Source organism: Buteo buteo, chromosome 12 (genome assembly GCF_964188355.1).
Source record: "Buteo buteo chromosome 12, bButBut1.hap1.1, whole genome shotgun sequence".
Classification (NCBI taxonomy): domain Eukaryota; kingdom Metazoa; phylum Chordata; class Aves; order Accipitriformes; family Accipitridae; genus Buteo; species Buteo buteo.
Window position 1 is genome coordinate 34556403 of NC_134182.1, and position 18872 is coordinate 34575274.

Here is an 18872-nt window from a genome sequence, read left to right on the forward strand (position 1 = left end):
CCTAAAACTTAAGATCCTGGGGTTTTTTTGTTCCATATATATTAAATTCTTGCTAATTTCACATGAAGAGATAAGTAAACATAATTATTCCCCAGTTTTCACACTCTCCTTCCATCTTAAGATTCAATTTTAAGATGCCACTACAGGCAGGGGGGAGAGGGGGAAGAGTGGAAGAAGTTTACCAAAGAAAGTTAATGCCCAAGTTTATGCTTCCAGAAGAGATAGCACAAACGAGGAACACTAAGGACAACCAGTGTGTCCTCCCCTCCCAGCAAGCCAACTGTCTAGCAAGGCCCAAAATACAAGCCTCTTCACTCCTTGTCCTGCTACAAGAGTCTCAACAGAGTCTGAGATCTGTTCTAAATGGATTGCATGAGTATACCATAAAATTACGCTGCAGAGACTTTCACACACAGGACAAAAATTAAAATAAACCAGTAATAATCAAATTTAGACTTCTATTTTTGAGGCTTTTTTTATGTTATACTTTAAAATGCAAAGCATAAACTTTACATACAGTTACTATTAAACATTAAAAGATGCTAGTACCCATTTTCCTCAGAATACTACAAATACATACTTCCAAGAACAACCCTAAAACAGAGAACTTGATTTTCCTTTAGACAAAAATCTGATAGCTGATTTATGTACAGGAATATTCTGAAACATTGTGCTTTTTTAACTCAGTTTCAGAACCTTCATTTATGTACCTGAAAAGATGGATTATACTGTGTGACCTCCACAACAACGTCATCAGACATCTGGTAGCCTTTATCTTCTACTGTTATCAGAGTGTAGTAGACAAGACATGGACGATCTCTGGGATGCCATGCTGCAGCAAGTATCACCAGTCCATCACTATTCAACAACAGATATCACACCATTGAGAGATGATTATTACATATGTCACTTGCTCAAACTGTACCACTCAAAGACAGGTATTTAAGTACAATCACAAATAAATATTTTCTAGTACTGTATAGTACTCCTTTTTTTTTTATAAAGAAAGACATACTATTTGTTCTTTCAAGCTGTTTTATTAGAAGTATTCATATTTCAGTACAAAACTGAACCAAGGCAGTTGTGATTTATGTAATTAAATTAAATACAAGAGATACTGAATTCTCTGCATTTTCTGGAACATGTTACAATTGCTTACTTGCTGTCTTTGTAATATCAAGGCAAAACAAACACCCAAACCTGATAAAATGACACTAAAAAAAGTGAAAGGAATTATTCTTAGGTAATTTGTAATGCTACAGAGATAATGATAACATGAAGTATAGGATAACTTAAAGTTATCTACTATGACATGCTTATTTTATCAACAGTGGCACGTCACTCAAGTAAAATTAAATTGCAATTACTCATATAAAGTTTTTGCAAGAAAACAGAATGCATTTATCTCATTAATGTTAAGTCTTACCAGATGCAACTGTACTTCCTTACCGATTCTGTTGCAAATCCATGTATTGTATATTTACTCCTCCTTTAATATCTTCATAGTTACTTTCAGAACCCTAAAAAACAATACAGCTGACATAACTATATATAAATAGGCCCTTAATTAAACAAACACACAAACACTTTCCAGGTGAGCTGGCTCTTACCCAAATTGCATCTGTAATATGTTCTTTCAGGATCCTGTTGACATCCCAGCTGAGAATATAACGTTCTGATGAATCATCGATGTCCCATTTGTTTAGATTTGAACTTGTCAGCATATAAAAGCTTGACCTCTCTTTATCCCAAAGAACGCTAGAAATCTGCATTTAAAAAAGAAAAAGCTAAAAAGGTTAAAGCACAGCCTTAATATTTGGATACAACAATCTACACCACTCTCAGTCCACAAAAAAAAAATCACTTCCTTGGGCAACCTACACAAGTTATATTACAAGATGAGAGTATTACAATAATTTCCAAGAGAAGTCTTATTTTATAGATGTAAGAACATCTGTACTAAGTATGTTTCTCTTCCAGTTTCTGTGGAGTTCGTTGACAAAGCTCAACCCAATCACCAACCCCTGGCAACCCTAAATCAGAAAAGTAAAATTACAGGTTACTGTTAGTTTCTCCAAGTAGTAATGAGGCTATTACTAGAAAGAGGCAAGACTTTGAATCATTGCATATTCCCCAGGAAGCATTACTACTTTAAAGTCTCCTTTCATTCAGATCTAAAGAGCATTCTTCTTCACAAAGCATACAGATTTATTTGGTTTCTGTCTTTCTTTCAAATTTCAAAGACATATAAGTAACATAAATGAGTTGAGTCTTGCCTCTTTTTTTTGGTCATCATACATCTTTACACAGTCCTTTTATTTTTTCTTTCTTAAACATTGAGGCTTGAAATTACAGAAAGAAACTAAAGCAGATTACTATATGAATGTTTTTCATGCTTACCACAGCATCATGTCCAGGAGACAATATACCCAGAAGAGAAGAAACCTTTCTACCAATTCCAGAAAACATGCCCTGACCCTGTGGCAGGGCATGCTGATGAATCTTGCCAGAACTATCTGGTATCAATCGAACTAGCTGGCCTCTGGAAGATGATAAAATAAAGCTTCCTCCCTAACAAAAAGAAAAGCAACTATGTTAAAAAAATAAAAATCACACTGCTTAAACAATTCTATTGTCAAATAAAATTCTTTATGTCCACTCATAAGGGTAAACACTAAACAAGAACAAGACATAAGGCATCCACAGTACTTGAGAGCTAACAAAGGAAAAAAAAAAAAAGCATTTATCAGATAAAAAGACTGTTTAAACAAATTTTCCACATTGTTGTCTATGCTTGAATCAGTGCAAGGTACAGCTCACAGTAAACTTTTTTTTTATTTTAAACCACGTTTTTAAAAAATATGAAAAGAAAATATATTTAATCAATCTCTACAGGCACTATTACATGTAACATTCATATGTTGAATTATCAATTAAATAAATGCACACATGGAAGTTGAATGTTAAAATTTGAAGTGTTATTAGGCACACCATAACTTTTTTTTTTTTAGTGGCATCCTATCCTACAGGCCACTAATCAAAATGAACTGCATAACCAGTCTTCCATCTTGTTATGTCAAAAAAGTCTGGGATAGGCAATGAAAAAATGAATAGTGCATTAGTCAATGTGTAACTGAGAAAAGATATCACAATGCTAGTGTCAGACCAGGAAAGAAAACAATACACGGATACAAAGAAATAAGTTGTTTTCTGTTGGGGTTTTATTGTTGGGGTTTTTTGGTGGTGGTTTTGATTTTTGTTTTGTTTTTTTTTAAGAAATAATAAACACTAGTGCTAAGTCAGACATCTGACTGGTACTTAGCGCTGTCAGAGACTCATTTTCTTACCATTGCATGACATTTTTATCCATGAAACTCCATTTCAGTTTAACAATGTGTCCTGGTTTTGGCTGGGATGGAGTTAATTTTCTTCCTAGTAGCTACCAGAAGAAGGTTGATAACACACTGATGTTTTCAGTTGTTGCTAAGTAGCATTTAGACCAAGTCAAGGATTTTTCAGCTTCTCATGCCCAGCCAGCAAGAACGCTGGAGGGGCACAAAGAGTTGGGAGGGCACACAGCCAGGACAGCTGACCCAAACTGGCCAAAGGGGTATTCCATATCACGGGATGTCATGCCCAGTATATAAACTGGGGGAGAGTTGGCCTGGGGGGGGGGGGGGGGGGGGGGGGCGGTGCAGATTGCTGCTCAGGAACTAACTGGGCATAGGTTGGCGAGTGATGAGCAATTGCATTGTGCATCACTTGCTTTGTATATTCCAATCCTTTTATTATTATTATTGTCATTTTATTATTGTTATTATTATCATTATTAGTTTCTTCTTCTCTGTTCTATTAAACTGTTCTTATCTCAACCCACAAGTTTTACTTTTTTTTTTCCCCTCGATTCTCTCCCCCATCCCACTGGGTGGGAGGCAAAGTGAGTGGCTGGCTGCATGGTGCTTAGTCGCTCGGTGGGGTTAAACTACAACACAACAGAACTAAAATCTCATGTAATCCTAATGATGAAAAATAGTGTTACCTTTGCACTAAGAAAATGTGAAAAGTCTTGTGCATTATGCAAAATATGCACTCTATTGTAGGTGCTTATATAGCTCATTTAGGAGACAGAGACTTCTGTTAGTGCATCTCTTGCCTGTCCTAATGGGTGCACTTACATTAGCACTTTAATTAGTATCAAAAGCCTGCTTCTGAAGTGACCTTCTCTGAGTCCCCACATACTACCTGCTGGATCACATCACATAGCAGTCTGAGTGTACCAGCTGTATACCCTTTGAATGAAACTGAACTGAAAGATGGGCTCTGACCACTAACAGACATTAATTTCATGCAGCTAGGCTGGAACTAGTTTAAAATAACAACCTCCTCCCCCAGATGACCAGTGTAGATAGTGGCACTGCCTCAGCACTAACCTTTTTACTTTATAGATTGTAAACTATTGCCTTTCGCTACTTGCTAACAGACATAGCCTTCATGTCCCCCACCACCAAGGCATTAACAAAAGGGTGCCTTCAATTCAAAACTGATCAAAGTTTGTACGTTACAGGGAACAAACAAGGCCTGTTAGGTGTACAGCAACTTTTCAAAAAAATGAATGCTAAGGGCCTGGAGGTTGCTGAAAGGATGAACTGTTTACCTGTACAGGGAACATTCACAGAACAAAATTTTTAAAAAAATTAAAAAACAAACCAAACAACCAACCAAAACACAACAAAAAAAAACCCAAACCAATCAAAAAAACCAGCGCCATTTTCATCATCATTATACTATACAAAAATTTTGCTAAAGGTTAAAACTGCCCAGTGACAGGATGACTAATGAAGTATAGTAGTCATATACATAATAGTGCAGCTTTAAGAACACTGATTAATAAAAGGGTTCTGCTCTGAAAAAAAAAAAAAAAAGTTCCTCTAGCTCTGAATTCACATTGATGTCAATGTTGCAACTACAGGTGTGATAAGACCTTGCTTTCCTCATCTTGAACCTGAAACTTGGGCACAATTCAACTCTAATAGGGTAGATACAAGTTAGTGTTTCTTACCATCTTGCAACTCTTAAGAAATTTGTCATTAAGATCACTGTCTTCTGATTAGGTTTACAAATGTTTATGACACACTGATGTCCTAAAATAATATTTATAATACAGGATATGAACAGTAAATGTTGAAAAGGCCATGAGATAAAATGTAATTTAATTGATAATACCTAGTTTTGAAGATAAAAAAAATTGTAACACACTGAATTTTTTTATGTATTCCATTTTGAGAGTTCTCCCCATTTAGGCACACCAACAGCAGAAAACAGAATTTTTAAGAATAATTCATAATATACTTGTTCATTACTTTCATACAGAAATCTCTCAAATTCAGTCACTGGTAAGCTACACCACAAGATGCCAAGTGTGTGGTCTGCAGATTCAGATGAAATAGTTCTCTGTTTTTGTGATAGCAGGGTTTTTACGTAATCACAGTAGTTAATACTGACACTCCTTATAAGCTGAGGTACCAAACCAGTCCTGTTAACTTTACGGTTGAATCCTGCATGCTTCCCCAACTTTAACTTTATTATTTATGACTACCAGTCATCTCTGCTACTTAAGATCATCACACTCATCAACAATCTCTGAAATTACTCCTCAGAATATTTGATAGTTCGCTGTGCAACATTTATTGGAGATTTAGGACTGATAATGTGGAACATGTTTTTTAATTCTTAAAACAGGAATTAGTGCAGTATTTTAATATAAATCATACTGTACTGTACCTTTACTGCTGTTAGGAAACTGCACAGAGAGCCTCCAAAGTCTGTAAAAGTCTCAATATAGGAACCTTCATGTGCAAGATTGGGCCAGTAGCGCACAGAACCTTCGCTGGTAGCAACCATTATTGCCAGAGACTTGAAGTGAGAAAATAATTAATAGAACATGCAAAACAATAATAATCAGACCGCAGCTTTAACTAAAACATGTTATTTTACATATCAAGGTTGTGGGTGACAAACACACAAAATTAGTAAATACATATGGATGCACACTGACAAACCTAGAACCGAATTGCAAAATGATTCTGTAGCATAACTTAGTACATGCATGGAATGTTACACTCACTTATTTTGCTAACCATAATATTTTCTACGGGTTCTTGTTCCTGATAGTTCAGTGTCTGCTACTGAAATGCAAACAAAACTTACAGTTGCAAGACAGAAGAGAGGCTGTGGAGAATTCCAGATGCTGAGAGTTATAAGCTACTATGGAAGACCTAAAATGCAGGCTGCAATTTAACAAAGAAACTGCTCTAGTGTCATTAAGAGAAATATCAAATCGCATGGTGGCTCTTCTCTTCATAAAGACACAAGCCCACAGTGTGCCTACATTAGGGTTTCTGACTCAGGAAATCACTGAGAGACCAAATTCAAAGCATGAAGCAAGAGACTGTGGTCAAGTAGAGATTTAGACAGAAAGCATCATACCTAATGTACTGGTTATTGAAAAAAAATCACAGAACAATGGAAGAACTGTAGCTGAGAGCTCTTATTGATCCTGGAGTTTTCTAACCGATTTTTGACTAGACACAGATCTTCACAAAGGAAAGCAGTTGGCTAATGAACATCATAACTATTAAAAAAACACCACAGAATGCAGTCCTTTGTGATTCCTGCCCATTATTTAATAATTTTCATTGTAGTGAAATATTTTCTACCACTAATATTTCTACTTCGCTCTATACAATCATAGTATCCATGTATAGCTCACAAGCTGAAGAAAGATGAAATTAAAAAAAAAAATAAAAACTTGGTTTAGGTGTATTACTTCCTCTTAAACTTCTTTGGATATGACTAAGTCATAGAGTATTTAGAGTTTTATGAGCTAATCACGAGATACTAAGATTGCTTTTCATCATCTGGAAGCGTAACAAAATAACAAGTCAAAAGAAAAGATCCTATTACATATTCTGTGCTGCTTCTTCCTTCCAAAGACAACTGCTTATCCAGTTTTATTAGAGCACCACATATATTAATTGAAAACTACACCCAAGCTGAAAATGAGAGCTTCTTTTCTTCATGAATGATAGTAACACACATATTAACATACTTTCAGAAAACTTAACTGATCTTCAGACCTCACCCTCTAGCACAGTATGTTACGAAAAGGCACTTAGGAAAGTAATCAGTCAAGACAGATTGAATCATCTGTCCTCCCAGTGCCAGCTTCCTCGTAAAGACCAGCCAAGGGAGGGTGCTGTTGTTTGCTTCTCATCCATCTATACTCAGAATTAAACCACTGCTGAACAACTTTTTCTGCCAGCATGCATTTAAACTGCACTTGCTTAGACTGAGTATTTGATTGCCCTGGTGTTTGTTAATGCAATACTACTTAGCTTACTGTATTTTTGTTATGAAAGCATACCAATTAATCCTTAGCAAAACTATTATTTAATCTGATCCTATAACATGTAAATGGTGTAATTTGAAAAGACGAGTTTATTTCAAACATATTTATTGCAAACTATCAACCCTGACCTTTTGAATAGATAGTACACCACCAAATGCAGTTTTCAAATAAGTACTTGATAAAATAGGATATATTCAAAGTTACTCTGAAAGTATTTTTTAAACACTAAAACTTAAAAGTTGATCACCTGCAGAGAAGATGCTTCACCTGAGGAACTGAGACAAGATATAGCTGCTAAACTAGAACTCCACTGGAAGTCACTGGGTGGCAGCTGCAGTTCTTTGCACAGAGATAACTGTAAGAAAGAAAGAGATGCCATAATAAATATGAGACTGGAAGAACTTATTCCTCTGCCACAAAGTCTTTAGACTTTTTGACCCTGCTAAAAATTAATTTTCAACTAGTCCCAGACACTGTGTATGGGAACCAAAAGAATGTTATTAGACATTTTCAGCAAGGTTCCAAACAGCTAAAAAACCACCTACTTGTACATTTTCAAACGTTACTGTTTTTCTTTAGTTATTTCTGAGTGTTTCTCACAACACTACAATATGAATTATTTCTTTCAGAGGTGCAATTATTTGACCATTCCTTAATACAACATGCTAACAAGGCAGCAAAACAAAATTAAACTAGAAGTGCTTGAGAAAGCTCACTAACAGAGTGGACTCCCCTCCCCCAAGTTAAACAATCAGGAAAATTTTAATCACTTGAGAAATCTCTACAAGTACCAGAATGCATATACCTGACTCTCCGCTGTAAGTGCAGAATCTGTACAATGAACATACATCACACTAATTGAAAGATACTGATTTTGTAACTACAGGTTTCCTCTGACCATACTTGCTATTCACTGAAATGATGCTGAAAGAAACACTGCCCAAAGGGAAAAAAAAATCCTTGACATAAACCTAGATGAAACATATGTTCAGCACAGCTGAAACTAACTTTTTTTTTTTGAGACCTTGAAAATCAGTGCCAGAATAATCTAAACCAATCAGTAGCATATCAACTAGTTTTTAACTATCAAAATAAGCTTTACCAAGATTATCTAACACAAGAGACATACCTATTAAAATGTAAAGAATTAACCTTAGTGTTAAGGTGACAATTAAAAATGAAGAGAGGAATATAAAAATGTTAAGCTCTCTCAAAACCTTGAGTTTCAGTTACTGTTGTTAGTATGACTTCATACCAACCCTGCTGCTTTTGGGGGAAACAAGACAAACTCCAGTTTATAAAGAAACTCTTGCTTTAAAAAAAACACAACTGAATAACTTGTTCAACTAGCATAAAATACAGTTTTTCCATCTTGATCTTTCAGTTACCTTAGCTACTGGAGACTGACCAATCTTCCAAATAATCAACCTTTCTTTATGGACTAGCCAGGCCCATCCACTTTCATCCACTTGAACGCTCAGCTGGTCATCGGCTACATAACAAGTAATTTTTTTTAAAGCATTCAGATTTTTAAAACACTGCAGAGTAACCTTAAAAACAATAAACTTTCATTCTCATATGAAAATAAGAAATATATTTTCTATTAAATTAATTTCCATGTTACAATTTCCATGTATTTAATTAAGATATCAAGCTACTACATATTGTTTAAAAATCCATTTGACAAACACTCAACTTTTATGAATGAAAAGCAAGACAATCCCAGGAGCTATTTCCATCAACTTACAGCAGATTACAATAGCTTTGTAAATTGCTCAACAATTTTTAGGATTATTTTTAAGTATGCATTTTTGTTTCCTCTTATATCTACTATAAAAAGAAAACATGCACAGGGAAAAACTCTTAGGAGACCAATTTATTGAACTCAGGGAAAGGTTTGTATCACTGGGGCTTTTAGAAGTGATAACAAATGTGGATTAAAAATATATTAAAAAAAATTTAGAGCATCCACTCTAGGACACAACAGAATCAAAACAAGTGAAAACGGTGAGAAAGAAGCAATAAGCAAAAGTTACTACAAAACTACTACTGGCTTTCTTGATAACCTTGGATTTTACGATCTACTGGTTAAGACAGCACCTGAAGGATATTTACATGCATCTATACCCACATGGGTGTTATTACAATTACAGTTACATAGTTAACCAAGTTGGATTCAAACCAATGCACAAACATTTCCATTTCCACTCTAAAGTCAGCATTTAAATGGCATCAACAACATGGTAACACTTTTCTTGCCTGTCAATTTTCATGAGAAAAATAACGGATAAAATCAGTTCTTACCATCAGCCTTCTTCAGGGCTTCCATAACCTTAACAGGCAGAGAGGATCCAAAAGCCTTAACATCATAATTAATAGTCTCACTTGCTGAGGGATGCTGGATAACCCTAGTAGGAGTTGCCCTTAAACAAAAAGTTATAGTTAGTTTTTTGTTGTTTCTTCATCAGTTTCAACAGACATTTACTTCATTAGTATCTGTTTAGAAATAATGTGATGAAATGGGTTTCTGTAAAATAAACATGCTCCCTCTGGGAGCACCATCTAAAGCAGTAATTTGGTGTCTTCCTTACAAGTTGTCAGCTGTCAGCAAATTCCTTTATTTTTTAAAGGACTGGTTTCAAACATGCATTCCTCTGCCCGCAACAAAATCACTGTTCAACTTCTCTACATTCTGGTTATCTGTAGAATAAAGCTATCCACAATGCCAGGAGAAGCTCAACAGAAGTTCTTCCCCAACTGCAGGGCCAGTTCTGACACTGCTGGGCAGTATGTACTGTGCAACACTTTGAACACCTGTGGCAGCTCAGATCAGCTAGCACTTCTACTGACCTTGTTTTACTGTGGAGACTGCAGTTCTTATCTGTTTCAATCATTATTTGTTTCACAATATAATTTATAAAAGCTGCTTTGCACCTTCCCCTACCTTCTCTCTCTGGAACAGCATAGGTCTGTCTTGTCTTTTGAATGTGATTAAGTGGGTAAATTTCTCTCCTTTTAGAAAATACTGCCCTCTTTTTATTTCTCCTCGCAAGGAAAATGATGTCACAGACCTCCCCAATGTGAAATGCCAAAAGATGATGACACATAGCTAGAACACAAGCCTGACACCTGGTTTGGGAAAATACCGTATTAAACAGACCTGAAGTAAAAGTTCCCTGAAACTGGAAATGGACATGGAAATGTTTATCTCAACAAGAAAAAGCTGCTCCTGAGAAAAGAGATTCTGAACCCTTGAAATTGATCTGAGGCTCATGTTAAATCTCATTTTTTGATTCATATGGAAAGGAGAAGGGGGGAAGCTGGGGTGAGGCGGGAATGCCTAAACTTTTACTATTTTATCTTCTTTTTAAATACAGAGGTTCTTACTATTTTCATATTTTTCCTTTACCAGGGATACATCTGAGGAACCCTGGAATTCAAATGCTAGTAAGAGATTACAACACTGGTATTGTATATTTATAATGTACAATACCACTTTTAAAGAACTTTAAAACTGTTCAACTATAAAATGTTTCAGTCAGAATTTGTTACCATGAGAACAGAGTGTATCAAATATCCTACAAAGAATCTGAGAGCACCTGAGAAACCACAGACTTATAGTGTCTTAACTAGTGTAGGAAAGTAAATGAGCAAAATGAATAAACGTAGATTACCAACTCTCATATTTTTTTCTTTTTCATACAGAAAAGTCATACCTAACAGTTGAATCAGAATTTTCTGAAAAAAGTCAGCGAATATAATCCAGACAATATTAAGTACTTAAATTTCAAAAAATCTTTCAAGAAGATCTCTTATCAAAGTTTCCTAAAGAAATCAAGCTGGGAGATATGAGGAAAAGTCTTACTGTAGACCTAACCCTGTATAAAAGAAAGCAATAAGCAAAAATAATACAGAGGAATGAAAGGCTAATTCATACACTGCAGGAAAGTTTCCATGCTATAAATCTGTACTGGTGTCTCAAATCTTCAGCACAGTCATAAAAGAAACCAACTACCAGAGTGACAGTGTCCTGACAGTACAATATTATTTAGGACAGTCAAACAGCAAACAGAATATCTGAGTTACTAAATACAGAATAAAAAGCAAAACAGAAAACATGACAACTCCACATACAGCTTCTTGCGTACTAGGATGACCTAGCATGCACACATCTCAAAGGGATATTGTAGAAAAGCTACTGAAAAGAGATTTAAGGATGACCAGAGATAAAGAATATCTTACAATACATCCCAACAGAAAAACAAATGGTAACACTGCATTTGTGAAACAGCAATGTTGTAACCTACAATGGCTTCAGCATGTAAAAATGAGGCAGGGTTTGCAAAGACAGAGGCAAAATATTTTTTTAAACCTTCTTGTATAGATAGTGGAAAGCAAGAGCTTTCAGGCAGAGCCCTCTCATTAGGCTCATTTAGAAGTATGCCTTAATACATCTACTGAGGCACAGGACCAATATGATCTAACTGCTGACTATTACACATGACCAAACGACACTTTTTTCCCCTCCTTTTACTCAGTAAGGTCAAATGATTTTATCTAACCAAAAGCCTCCATGTCTGCATCTGGATTTTGGTTGTGTTCCTAAGACTCAACGAAGAGATTCAGACGGGCAAGCACTTGGAACACTTGTCTTTTTTTTTTTTTTTTAATTATGATACTTTTTTTTGCTACTTTTTTAAATCACTAGCCTAACTTCCCATTAGCTCTCTCAACAATTACTGCTACTTCAGCAAAGAAAGAGCGAGTCTCTTCAGATCCTCAGCATCAGCGATTCCGTGTGTGACAGACCCTTTCCCCAAGCAACAAACGAGCAACACTCCCCTCAACAACGAGGCAGACGACGGGAATTGCAGTCGAATCTCCTGCAGCAAGAGGTAACGCCGCTCGCTGCTGGCCGCTGGGGAAGGGGCGGCCGGAGAGAGCCCAGCGGGGGAGCTGAGGGGGCCCGGGGGACACTCCCTCGCCCTCCCCTCAGCGGGCCGGGAGGGGGCTGACCCTACGGGCAGCGGTCCCCGCCAGGCCCCGGCTGCGGTGCCTGCCACCGAACCCCGGCAACGGAGGGCTCGGGGTTCATTCCAGAAGCGGGAAAGGAAAAGGAGAAGGGAAAACCCCTCGGGGTCCGAGCGGCGCGGCCTGAGGCAGGCGGGCGGGAGGGGCGGGGGCCGGGCCCGGGCCCAGGCGGCGGCCGGGCGGGAAAAGGCGGCTGGCGCCCCCGGGCCCCTGCCCGGGCGGGACTCACCGGGCGGAGAGGGAGCCGCTCCTCCGCGCCACCGGGGAGAACAGCACCGGGGAGCCGGCTGCCGCCACGACGGCCAGGTTCTTCCTGCCGCCCGGGCGGGAGAGAGGGCTGGGGGCGGCGGCGGCGCTGCCGAGGTTCCTGCGGGCCGACCCGCCGGGGGTCCGCGGGGAGGCGGGAGCCGAAGGGAACATGGCTGGGGGAGAGAGGAGAGGAGCGATACCGGCCCTGGGCTCCCGCCGGGCGCCGGCTGACTGCGTCACTCCGGGGCGGGGAGCAGCCCCTGCTGGGGAGCGGCGGAGACCCCGCAGCCGCCCGGCCGCTTTCCCGCCTTTCCTTCATTCAACCCAGCAGCGGGAAGCGTCCAGTTTTTACCTCAGGTGCAGCAGCGCTCCCGCCGCGCCGCAAAAGAGGATTTTTCCTCTCCGGAGCGGGGGGAGCCGAAGGAGACTGCTCCGGGCCCGCTGGCACGTCGTGACCTGCGGAGGATGGCTGCTTTACCGTGCCCTCCCGCCCGGCCCAGGAGCCTGAGCGGCCGCTTTCCTCACTCTGAGGCTTGGGCTGCCAGCTGTGGCGGGTGGTCTGGCAAAAACAGGGGTCCCCTCGCTGGGATCTTTCTGAGGAAGGGTGGGTGCGCTCGGTCCTTCAGGACGGTGCCGGTGGGATTCGCGAGGCTGGATTTGGGAACCGTTTTTCGCTGGCTTCGTGTAGTTCTGGCGCTAACCGACTTGGGCGGAGAAAGGCGACAGCACACACTCAAAAAACTGCCATCAAAAGACCGTTGCGAACCGCTGTTTGGGACTTTAGGAAGGACACGTATTCCAGTAATGGAGTTGCCTAATCTTTAAAATAGCCTGTGCTGTAACCTGTGCTTGTCCCCAAATTCCTACTAAAAAACAAAACAAAACAAAAAAAGAAAACACGTTCCATGCAAATCTGGGTATGTTTCACATCTATGGTAAATGACAATCATGCGCTACAACTATCTGATGGTATAGAATTAGATTTTAGTCTTAAAGGGGAGCTAAATGTTCCCATTGAAAGAAAATACTCAACTGCATTGGTTTGTATGAAAAAAAGAGTTTCCAGAAGGTACATATGTACCATCTCTCTGGGAAGAAGTTGAGTTATATGTACATTATCAGCGGAGCTAATTAGTTAAGATAAAATTAACTAAAAATAGAATATTCAAAAACTGCCCATCATTTGCTAAAACCACATTCTTTCATTAAAAGACTTACGACAGTTATGCTTTCTATGCGGATTGTGGTCCCACAGGACTGAACCTGAAATGCAGAGGAGAGAAACTTGAGATACTTCATCTGGCAGTACTGAAGTATGAGGCAACTGTCTGAATGTTTCAAGGCTTTGACTTTTAACTTCACTTCATCTCCCTTTTACTTTGATTTTTATGGGAAAGGCCAGATACGAACGTTTAGTGGAACATCACTATACTATTACATTAATGTAGTATCCTTCTATACAACCTTCTCTATTTTACTCCATGCAGTGATGCTAAATCATCATGTTACTGTTGTTTCATCAAGAAAAAACAAACCATCCAAACCAGAAAAAGCATGCACAAAACACGCAAATGGGGAAAAAACTGAGTAAAATTCAAGCTGCTGTCCACATTGCCCAACATCCATGAACGGTGACATTCAAATTATTTTAAAAACTGAAAGCTCCCCTTCACGTGTCGTTTCTAAAATATTTAAGATGATGCAGTGTGAGGCACTAGTTTTTTGCTGATTGGATCCTGCACACACTGTTACACTTCCTGAGGGAACTACTTGGCTTCCTTTTGCTGTCCCAGTCCTGTGTTAAGAGCTCCATCTTCAGGAGAGAGGATACAACTCAACCTTTACATCTCATTTTTGACGGAGAAAGCTGGCTTATGCTAACTATATCGGTTAAAGACTTAAACAGTTCTTGAACTGGGACTCATGTGATACTTGTTTTTCACATGAAAAGGTGACTGTCCGGCAAGCAATTTCGACAATACTGACCTAGTGGCAACTTGAACTGAGAGAATGGAAATAGTGGACTTACTTACATTAAAGCCACAACTTCAAAATATATGGGATTGATAATCTTTTTATACTTCTGGTTTTGATTTATTGATTGATGGATTGAAAACCAGGGTAGATTATCTTGCTTGGGTAGACTAGCCACAGATAACTGCCTACTTTTTTAGAAAGAAAATTAGTTTGAAAGGATAGCAGCGATCAAACCCCATCATCTACAGAGCAAAACAAAATTGCCATGTATTGGTTAACTGATTGTGCCTTATTGGGACTATGCAGATGTTTAAACAAAGATGTGTATAAAAGATCAGTAACATTTTCTTCTTCATACCATATGTAATGTCTTGCTCATCAGAATACAGAATTCCCTAAGAGGTCAGAGTATTAATCCATTGGATCACTGCATCATGAATTTAAGACCTCTTACGCAACTGGAAATACTTGTCCCCATTCAAGACAGCTGAAAATGTTGAGCTGTGGAAATGTGAAGACAATTAATTGGAGAGACCACAAAGGCAGCATGTTGTCTTCTATTACTCCCCTAACTGGAGTCCATTCCCTTTTCAAAGATTAAAGTATTGAGGGAAAAGAGGCTCTCTGTATCAGAAGATCAAAGCAAAAAGTTGCATTAACTACTTGAAAGCTGAGCCGAAAGAACTTTAGCTCTTTCAGAGATGCCGACCATTCACTGCATTGATGATGCTGTGACTGATACTCTATTTAAGCATTAAAATAAATAGTTTAATAGGTAGTTTAAGTAATAAAGTTATTCAAGACACTTTATTTTCAGTATGTTATTTCTCTCAGGAAAACATTCATGCTGTCAAGAATCAGAAAACTAATTAGGAACACAGTAAAGGGATTAAGCGTACATTGAGAGCTGACCTGTTATTTGGTCTCCAAATACTCAACCCTAACTAATACATTCAATTTAGCAAGGTAGTTTTGAAAGCCATTAGATACAGTATTTAAACCCCAGAAGTCATGACTGAGTAGCAGAAGTTAAGGAAGGAAATAGTTCTGGCCTCCAAGGCAAGAAAGGCAGTATTACTAAAAGACTTCAAAATGATGCCCATAGGTACCAACTAAAATATGGCAACTAGTGATGGAAACTGAAAAATGTTTATATTACATATTTGATATACATGTGTGCACGTAAAGTTAATTACATTTATTTTTGAGTGTCTGGGAAATCATCTTTATTACTTTTCTACACAGAGAAGATATGTTTAGGCCAAAGTTGAAGACTAGTGTGTGTGGCATAAAAGAGACATGGTCTTATATAAATGTGCTGCACCAGGGCTACACGGACACTTTGAAACCTCTAACAACTTTGAATAAGGTCTGGCCTTTCCTTCGGGAAATGTTGGATAAGTTTCATTTGATTTAAATCATATTTACCTGCAATCAAAAGAATTTCTGAGTACCTTTTGGCCTCTGGAATACACTAGGAGTAGCACAGCTGTGCTTTGAGCTGTTAATACCATCCCTCATGGAACTGAACCTCTTTGTACTGACAGTAGCTTAAACAAAACAAATAGCAGATTTGCAGTATTACTAAAAACTGAAGAAGGCAATGATGGAAAATAGGAGTCAGTGCCTCTGAGAAAGTTTGGTTTATACTTCTTTCTGATGCACAGTCAGATATTCTCATGTTAAGTCTTTTCTACGTTGCATAGCCCATTATTGTCCTATGGACCATGGTATGCAAGGCTGCAGCATGAAATAGTGGTCCTTAGCAAAAGATGCCTATCAGGTTTGTTAATAATACACCAACAGTTTCCACCTTAGACAGGAAGGTCTTCAACTCTTGTAACAAAAAGAATGCAATAGTTTAATTTTTCTTTCTCACACCTTTTTCCTCATTAATCTACTAGGGCTCCTACAGTTAAAAAATGCAACCATACCCAGTGTTGATTAGCACTGCTGTGGAAGTATACAGCATGCCACATGCACACATCATATACATCGCAGGTGCGTAAACCACAAATCTGTAGTTGTCCAGCAAAGCTTTCTACTTGCAGATTACTAAGAAACTCTGTTTTCTCACCTCGTTCAGGTCTGTGGTTTGGTCTAAGGAGTATTTGGAGTAGTTCTAACCTGAATAAAGTCTGTTATCCAATGTACCTGTTATGACAGACATTCACCTTTCAGTGGACTAGAGCTTTTCTGTAGCTTTTCACACTTTTCTGTAGACTGCAACCCTGCCAGAACAACTAATGAAAAAAGAGATAAAACATTAATTCAGTTTGGCTGCAAGTAATTCCTGTAACCTGTGTAAACACATGAATAAAGGGGTTCATTGCATCTCAGATAAGGAGCAATTACATGAGTAAAGATTAAAGTTCAAGCCCCTCTAAATACATTATAAAGAGAATAATTGGTAGTCAACACTGAAATTAAACACTGGGTCAGTGGTATTTTTGGCATATCTTTAGTACAATATCTGCTTCTAGTAAAACTATATCGGAAGATAAAATTACATCTGGATGTAATTTTCTTTTCATTCCCTAGCACAGGCATCTCTTTAGCGTTTTCACTATGTTCCAGAAAACACCATTAATGGCACATTAGATAAACATTTTAAGCTTGCCCAACACTAGGTATCTCACCTATTGCCAATAAAGTTTTCCAGCAACAAGTTTTCCTAGCATAGGTGATTTTTAATGTGACCTGGAAAGTTTCTAGATTTTTTAAATTACCTTGTGGGGTTTTGCATCTTCAGAAGTTTAGAGAGATTCTGTTGGAAAAGATTCTTCAATTAGAAATGTGAAGCCTACTCTTTACTGCCAAATGTACCCTCCTGCAGTTAATCAAATCAATGTAAAGCTCTTATTTTACTAGTTGTCCTTGAGAAGGTAGTTTCCTGGTTGTCCCTAACAAGGCAGTTAGGCCAAACTCGGGATTTCTATGAATGAAATTTTAAGCAACAATAAAAAACTTACATAGGCCTTAAAAAAGGATAAAAACTTACATATGTAAGAGTGCATTCTTTTGAATGTCATCTTAGAAAGGAAGTAAACCTAAAGGACTGGGAAAATAGGGATGGGAAGAAAATGCATGCAAATTTTAGATTTTCCTATGCTGACTTAGTGTACTAATACACTTCCTTTGTCCTTATGTAAAGTCAGTTAGGTTTTTCGTTTGGTTAGGGTTTTTTTGTTGTTTGTTTGTTTCTTTAAAGAACTTTCCTCCAGCTCATGCTTCCATACTTGCTAAAATGTGTTCTCATATGTAATTCTCTACAGTAACTGTAGATGGTGATCATAATCAGCTTTTACATTTCAGAACAAATGGTAACTGAAAGGACAGTGCAGTGGAAGTCAGAACTTTCAGAGTACGTTAGTGTCACGCATTTTTGAATTCCAGCATTTTAAGACTATTGACAAGCACAGAAAGCAAAAGTTCCTTGAAAAGGGAAGAGACAATGATATGAAAATGATAAGATTGTCCTTTAATTACCCTTAAAATACTGAACTTACTTGAGAATGCAGCACACCATCGTACAGTGCATTTCAGCAAACCAGATTCTAAATGGTCTCAATTAACATTAACACAAAGGAGAAAAATCTATACACTGAAATTATCTCAATGTGATAGACATTTTAAAAAGTTGCAATAATTATTAAAAAGCTTTCAATAAAAAGTTTAAACACATTTAAGTTTCAAAAGAATATTTTGTACATTTTGGAAAAATATAACATTTACTTTACATAACTGAAACATAAGTTATATTCTTTGTAGTTTGTAAGCTTCTGTTATTCATACATTCTCATATATTTTCTTTTAATACGTGCTTTTCTCTGGATTGTAAATCTAATGCAAAAGTATCATTATTCTGAAGAAAAGCTTGTTTCTGCATTAGTTTCCTGAAAAGTCCATTTGGATTTGCAAGTAGTTCCTCATGTTTTCCACATTCAAGAATTTTACCCTGGCCAAGGACTGCAACAAAATCAGCATTCTGAATAGTAGACAGACGATGAGCAATAATTAGGACTGTCCTCCCTTCCATCAGCCGGTCCAGAGCTTCTTGCACTAGATATTCATTTTCAGCATCCAAAGCACTAATAAGAAATGGGAAGCAGGGAGGGGAGAGAGGGGATATTTGTTATTTTAAGACAGGTTAGTTTTGTATGCATTAGGCTTATTCTGCTAAAACTGCAAACCCTTGCTATCGTTG

The 18872-nt window shown here is 37.9% G+C and overlaps 2 protein-coding genes across 6 annotated transcripts in view; both read right to left on the reverse strand.

The window, feature by feature from the left end:
* NUP133 (nucleoporin 133) overlaps positions 1–17906 on the reverse strand; it is a 42690-nt gene extending 24784 nt beyond the window's left edge. The window contains exons 1-12 of one of the 4 annotated variants that reach the window (XM_075043298.1): positions 16840–17906; positions 15024–15166; positions 13907–13951; positions 13041–13554; positions 9713–9831; positions 8797–8900; positions 7656–7763; positions 5782–5913; positions 2401–2571; positions 1611–1766; positions 1450–1520; positions 711–858 (exon numbers count right to left, since the gene is read on the reverse strand). In XM_075043298.1, the coding sequence (XP_074899399.1) occupies positions 711–858; positions 1450–1520; positions 1611–1766; positions 2401–2571; positions 5782–5913; positions 7656–7763; positions 8797–8900; positions 9713–9737 (915 nt within the window). In that variant the 5' untranslated portion in view covers positions 9738–9831; positions 13041–13554; positions 13907–13951; positions 15024–15166; positions 16840–17906. Of the gene's footprint in view, positions 1–710; positions 859–1449; positions 1521–1610; positions 1767–2400; positions 2572–5781; positions 5914–7655; positions 7764–8796; positions 8901–9712; positions 9832–12668; positions 12917–13040; positions 13555–13906; positions 13952–15023; positions 15167–16742 lie in introns of those variants that run through there. The other 3 variants (XM_075043297.1, XM_075043299.1, XM_075043300.1) reach the window with 3 other exon arrangements.
* A 219-nt stretch (positions 17907–18125) lies between these two features.
* The window catches only part of ABCB10 (ATP binding cassette subfamily B member 10), a 28413-nt gene continuing 27666 nt past the window's right edge, over positions 18126–18872 (reverse strand). For both annotated transcript variants that reach the window (XM_075043301.1, XM_075043302.1), the window contains exon 13: positions 18126–18756. In XM_075043301.1, coding sequence (XP_074899402.1) covers positions 18465–18756 — 292 coding nt within the window. In that variant the 3' untranslated portion in view covers positions 18126–18464. The remainder of the gene's footprint in view (positions 18757–18872) is intronic.